At 35.1% G+C, this 7033-nt stretch overlaps 1 protein-coding gene across 2 annotated transcripts in view; it reads right to left on the bottom strand.

The window, feature by feature from the left end:
* Window positions 1-6339, bottom strand: part of LOC128250928 (uncharacterized) — a 20231-nt gene extending 13892 nt beyond the window's left edge. The window contains exons 1-2 of one of the 2 annotated variants that reach the window (XR_008266866.2): window positions 5624-6339; window positions 1913-1936 (exon numbers count right to left, since the gene is read on the bottom strand). Coding sequence is in view for 1 of the 2 variants with exons in the window: in XM_089342611.1 (XP_089198737.1) it covers window positions 1913-1936; window positions 5256-5366 (135 nt within the window). In the remaining variant the exon portion in view is untranslated. Of the gene's footprint in view, window positions 1-1912; window positions 1937-5255 lie in introns of both variants that reach the window. The other variant, XM_089342611.1, reaches the window with a different exon arrangement.
* Between the last annotated feature and the right edge of the window lie 694 nt (window positions 6340-7033).

Genomic DNA, 7033 nt, shown 5'->3' on the forward strand with positions numbered 1-7033 from the left:
TGTCAAGTAGTGTGTGTATGTATGCTATCTGTTGGAGTCTCAGCTTTTTTAGCTGCTATTTCTGAACTTCGGTATGTGGTGAAGCAAATGCTTGCTGATCCCTTAATTATGTTTATAAATGTATAGGAACTTTTAAATAAGTTCTCCACCGATAATGGTGCTTACATACCGAAGGGCTTGGTAAAAATTATTAATTGTTGATTTATTAATAAATTAATAAATTGATAAACCTTTACCCTTTTAATTTGTAATATATATATATATATATATTAATATATATATATATATATATATATATATATATGCACGCACACACTCACAGATACACACACGCGCGCACACACACACAAGTATATATAAATGTATAAACCCATAACACCGAGACCTCGATGTCAGTGATATGATTCTGAATTAACAGACTGCCTGTTTTACATACATATATTGAGTTCTTTATTTGGAACATACCGATGTAGCAGATATCTATCTATCTATCTATCTATCTATCTATCTATCTATCTGTCTATCTGTCTGTCTGTCTGTCTGTCTGTCTCTACTTCTTGTTTTCCTTACCTCTCTGTCCCCCTTCTCTTTGTATATACATGTAAATATGTATATGATAAACTTGTACATTGGTATATGTACTTAGATGGGTACACATACGCATGTATATATATATATATATATATATATATATATATATATATACATATATGTGTGTATATATATATATATATATATATATATATATATATATATACACATTTATGTATATACACTCTACACACACACACACATGAATGTATACAGCCACGTCTATAAAAGCTTTCCTTTCCTACAAGCAGTCACATCATAAAACTGCCATTTTAAGTGACTATCAGCGGGTAATTACTGCTATGCTGTGCTATGCCATACAAAATTTTACATTTCAATTTAACCAACCTTCATTGGCCAGTATAGGAGTAAAAGTAGGAGTGGGAGGTTGGTTTAATAAGATAAGAGGTTATCTACAGGGTACGTCAAAATGATATCATTGAACGTTAGGGGCAGTTGTGGCTCTGAGTGTAGGTCAGTGGTGTTCATTAGAGCTGTTGAAAAGTCGATCTATTTTTCTTTTTATCGGTCACTAGTTTCAGTCGTTAGACTGCAGCCATGCTGGAGGACCGTTATGGGGAATTTTTAGTTGTATTTACCGACGCAGTACTTATTCTATCGGACCCTTTGGCCAGAACGCTAAATTAAGGGGATGTAAACACTCCAACACCGGGTGTCAAGCGGTGGTGGTGGTGGGACAATCACAGGCACAAAGATACACACATATATGTCAGCAATGTAACTACACGTGGGCCGTTGGCGATTTCTTCTTCTCCTTCTTTGGACATTTCCCTTTCTACTCTCCGACGAAGAGCAATGCTCGAAATATTAAACTCTCTCCTTTCAGCGAGCGTCAAGCATATACTCATTATGCGGAATTATGATTTTTGATCTACTTTTAGATGCTCAGTTTTATCATCTGTTAGATTAGAAAACAAATAATTTTTGTAATTTTTGAAATAAAACCAAAAGTGAAGATGGGTTCGTCAGCGATATAATTTTATAATTTTTTTCTCAAGAAATACAGTTATATTTTTCTGTCGATGGCTTATATGCCCCATTATTAGACTATTTTTCTCTAGTCATTGCACGGTGAACGCCATAAGCTTCAAGCATGTATAAAAATACCATTATTACTATTTACTGGATTGTAAAATACGGCACCGTAAAACAAAACCATTCGCAATTATATTATTATTTAAGTTGAGTATGCAACCTAAAAGCTAAAACCTATGCGAGTTAGTGAGATATTCTCTACAGTGAATATGTTCTGAGTTTTTAAATTCCAAATATAGTTTCAAGGTGAAGTATCAAAACCTACCTGTATCCTTCTAAACTCGAAATTCTGTTGAAAAAAGAGAAAAAGGAAAAGAATTTAAAATGGTTATATGCACTTAATCGTTGAAATCATTGCATATTACGTCTATATATGAATGTGGTTGGGAAAGTAACAGATATTTAAAGCAATTTATTATTTACCACACATATAATCGGTTACAGTTTAAAAGTTATAATCATTTGGTTGGGTTTTATCTTCGTAAGAATTTTTATTTAGTCGGGGAGGAGCTAATCTCAGCATCAGAGTTCTCAATCAGTGGCCGCGAGTTTTGTCTCAACATGCAGCTGCCATTCGGTGCATTCTACGAACAAAATCCAACGACGCATAAATGTACATCTATCATTTCTCACTGAATACCGCTGTTAAATTGCTTTTCGCGATGTTACTGCATTACGTACGGTACACAGATTGCCACTTTAGACTAGTACTACTTCTGCTGCCTATAACGAAATTACTTATTTAATTTATTGTTAACAGATGAGATCGTGCCAGCGAAATTTATTATTGAATAGCAAAATTTGAATGATATTGCGCTTGGGAGATATTCACATTGATACCAGCAGAGATATACAAATGTACTAGATGAATGATTAATTTTCGGACTGTCTGCTAACATTAAATAAATTAGATGGAATAATGCACATTATGTTTCTTTAAAATTCCCTCTAAGTTTAAAATGGCGTGGTAAATATTTAGTTTCGGTATTAATATACAGTTAGTACATTAATATATTGACTAGCAACAGTACAGATTGAAAGTTCGTTTTATGATATAGGCGACGAGATTCATTTTGGTAAACAGCATTTTGCACAGGAAAAGATTAAACAAGAGGGAGAGAGGGGGGGGAAGAGATAGAGATAGAAAGGGGGATTGAGGAGGGAGAGCAAATTAATGAGAAAAATAAAATAAGACGCAAAAACAACTTAAGAGACGTCAATATTGTTTTATACCTATATACAAGGACTACATACATACGTATATCGTCGTCGTCGTGGCACTCCGTCGGTTACGACGACGGCGGTTCCAGTCGATCCGACCAACGGAACAGCCTGCTCGTGAAATTAACGTGCAAGTGGCTGAGCACTCCACAGAAGCGTGACAAGGCTGGCCCCTTTGAAATACAAAGGTACAAGAGACACGGGAAGAAAGAATGAGAGAAAGTTGTGGTGAAAGAATAGAGCAGGGTTCGCCACCACTCCCTGCCGGAGCCTCGTGGAGCTTTAGGTGCTTTCGCTCAATAAACACTCACAACGCCCGGTCTGGGAATCGAAACTACGATCCTACGACCGCGAGTCCGCTGCCCTAAACACTGGGTCATTGCGCCTCCGCACACACACACACACACACACACACACACACACATGTATATATATATATATATATATATATATATGTATATATATATATATATATATATAATCTTTCACATTAAAAGTGAGACGCATAGAAACCTAAACTCTCATACACATGCACATATATACATACACATGTGTGTGTGTGTGTGTAAATATGTGTGTTTGTGTGTTATATATATTGTATATACACTTGTGTATATGCTTATGTGTAATATATATCTAAGTACTGACATTGATAGACTGGACCTAACCCATTATTTAAACAAAAAAAATCGTAGTAATGACAACGCAACTGTCATTACCAGATCTACCCTGTCATCACAACAACAACAACGACAAGAACAACTTATCAACAAGATATTTACTGTTTCTGAAACCTCACAATTATTAAGTTATCCTATCATCCGTGTTTATCACACTGCGACTACATGCTGCTAAGTACTTCTGGAAGGTAGGACAATAATCTAAGATATTGCAAAAAAACAAAAAAAAAGGGTAAAAATGAACAAAAAAAATCACAAAAAAAAAAGATATCATATCATCCAGGGATGTACCACGAGTTGTTTCTTACATAGATTTTCTTTTTATTTTTCAATTAAGACTTTTCGGTGTCAAGATAAGAAGAACTTTTCATAACCTCCGGTAGGAGGCAAAATGGCGACTATCAAATTTAGTTAAAGAGCGGGAGGAAGTAAACTGAATGTTTTGAACGTCAAAGCTGCGAATGGCTCTTTTTAATTGTGATGTCTGGCCACTTGTCCATCTGACATTCAGTGGATATACTTTCTCTTCATTCCGTTTCGGTTTTGGTCCTTTTTCTATTTTCTTTGCTGGTGGTGGTGAGAGCTTTTCTTCCTTTTCTTCTCCTTCTCCTCCGCATTCTCCATTATCGTCATTTTCATCATTATCGTCATCGTCGTTGTTGCCATCGACCTTCTCCACCTCCTCCTCCTCATCATCATAAATATCTACTTCTCCACCATTATCACCTTTTCCATCGTCATCATCGTCCCCACCTAATCCTCCTCCTCATCTACATTTTTCACCTCTCTTCCTGCTTCATTTTTTTCTTCTCTTCCTCCTTCTAATGAGGATGATGATGATGATCATCAACGTCGTCACCATCACCCTCTTCTTCTTCTCCCTCGTCCTTCTCCTCTCCTCTACGAGCGAGTCGCGCTTAATCTCTTGATTGCTCGCCCTCTTTCCTCCTCCTCCTCCTCCTCCTCCTCCTCCCCTTTTGACATTCAGCACAGTCCTTCCTCCACCGCCAAAAGCCACCGAGTTCTCCAGTTTCCACTATCGAATGTTCTAATTAAACAAGACAGACAATGACCATTAAAAAAAAAAAGAGGCAGCGATGGTGATAGGATGGGTGCAAGAATTAGCAACAAATAGCTGTCTACCTTGGAATCAGCCTAATCTATCTTCAACATAGGTTGAAATGATTAGAACAACAACAACAAAAACAATAACAGCAACAATGTATTTCCTCTCTAGATAGAAAAATATGGAAGTGTATATATATATATATATATATATATATATATATATATATATATATATATATATATTGTTTTATAAGAATATATATATATATATATATATATATATATTCTTTTATATATATATATATACTTTTATAAATATATATGTTTCTATGTATGTATGGATATATATATATATATATATATATATATATATATATATATATATATATATATATATATATCGTATTTTCTTGCTTTGAATTCGTTAACAGTGTGCAAGTATTCACTCCCGCGGATAATTTAGATGACTGTGTAATTAAATATGGCAAGTACAGGGTATATATTATCAGCGTTGGTAAAACGTACTGACTTCCCCCCCCCCATAACACACTTACAAGTATATATGTCTACACACACACACGTACATATACACTCATATGTATATATTAGTGTGTCTATGTATATGTAATGAAGTTGTACCTGTTTAACTAAGCGATTTGATCTGAGTTCGTGAACTGAAACTAAAACAATTACACAGTGAACGATATCAGGATGATCCTTCAGAACACAAGAGTATATTTCTATTTCCATTGTTTGTTTGTTTTTTGTTGTTTCTTTTTGTTTTCTTTGTCGTTTTTTGTTGTTGTTGTTTTGTTTAGTTTTCTACATACCAAAGAATGTCGAACGTAAAATCTACACTGATATAGCAATAGACTAACATTCGTTTCAAGACTGTTTTACCGTTTAGCTTCAACTTGGCTTTTACTTATTCCAGTCATTGGACTGCAGCCATGCTTCGACCCCAGCCTAGAAAGATTTTAATCGAACAAATCGACAACAGGACTTACATTTTTTTAGCCGTATTAATTAGCACATAGGCCCTCTTTTTTTTTCGCCAAACAGCTAATTTACCAAGAGGAAAACAGCAATACCGGTTCTCAAGTGATAGTAGGGAAAGATACACACACACACATATATATATGGAGGCAATTCCCTCTCCTGTCTCGAATAAATACACTCTCCAGTTTTCGCCTCTTAGATTTTTCTACATGCTGGTTCATATACAAACATACATACATAAGAGCAGCCTGGACTAAAAGCTCCTGAAGAAAATACGCAATTGCTATATTTTCACCAATGTCAACGTCATGATTTGCGAAATGCGAAACCGATAGAATATCATAATATTCTATCCTTTAGATTATATTTAAAAAATATACAAATAGTATGCATTTTCCTTATTTTCTTATACATTTTTTCACTACTATTCACCACGTAGGGAAAATCTCTTCAACAAGATTCTGTTCTACTATATATCTGGCAGTAAAATGAACCCTTTCTGTCCTGAGATATTTCCGTTTACTCTCGATGTTACAACATAGAATATGTTTGTTGAATATGTGTGTCTGTAGGTGAACAATTAAGAATACGCGTGTGCCTAATGTTGAATATGTATGCATGTATTAGAACGTGTGTGTACATGTTTGTAAGTGCATGTCTGAGTGTGTATCTGATTGAAATTATATTTTTCTCGTCTAAGACGCCAGAATTGAATAAAGAGATATTCCGAAATGTACTGTTACGTCAATGTAATTCATGACGAAAGATGTATATGCATATATATATATATATATATATATATATATATATATACACATAGACACACACATGCACATATATATATATATATATATGTATATGTGTGTATGTATATGTATATATATGGGTGTGTATGAGTGTCTACGCACGAATGTGTTGGTGTGCGTGTACATGTGCCTACCCTTCTCTTCTCTTTCGCCTATCCCACTCCCTCCGACGTAAAGGCGTGTCTGCGCGCGCACGCGTGTAACTACATATATCTTCACTACAGATGTATGATATTTAGTGGATTATTCGCGTTACTTTGATGTGTTTGAGTATATATATATATATATATATATATATATATATATATGCGCGCATACGTGTGTGTGCGCGTGTGTGTGTGCGCGTGTTTGTCTATTGTTTGTGCTTGTGTATAGATGTCTGCGAGTGTTGCAACCACAAAGAAATAAAAGTCACAATAAACAACAGAATTCAGCCAGGCTTGTCTTGAAGATTTCCATAAAACGGAATCGTGAATGTCAATCGCAGTTTCACTATAAATTCACACTTAAGCACTCCCCAAGCGCTTTTTCCACGTATCCATCACAATCGGCAGTAAATTATTCCTGCACGTACGGAAATAGTGTTACAGATGTGTGTACGTGTGTGTGTGT

The sequence above is a fragment of the Octopus bimaculoides genome, chromosome 26 (assembly GCF_046866305.1).
Source record: "Octopus bimaculoides isolate indiv1 chromosome 26, ASM4686630v1, whole genome shotgun sequence".
Classification (NCBI taxonomy): domain Eukaryota; kingdom Metazoa; phylum Mollusca; class Cephalopoda; order Octopoda; family Octopodidae; genus Octopus; species Octopus bimaculoides.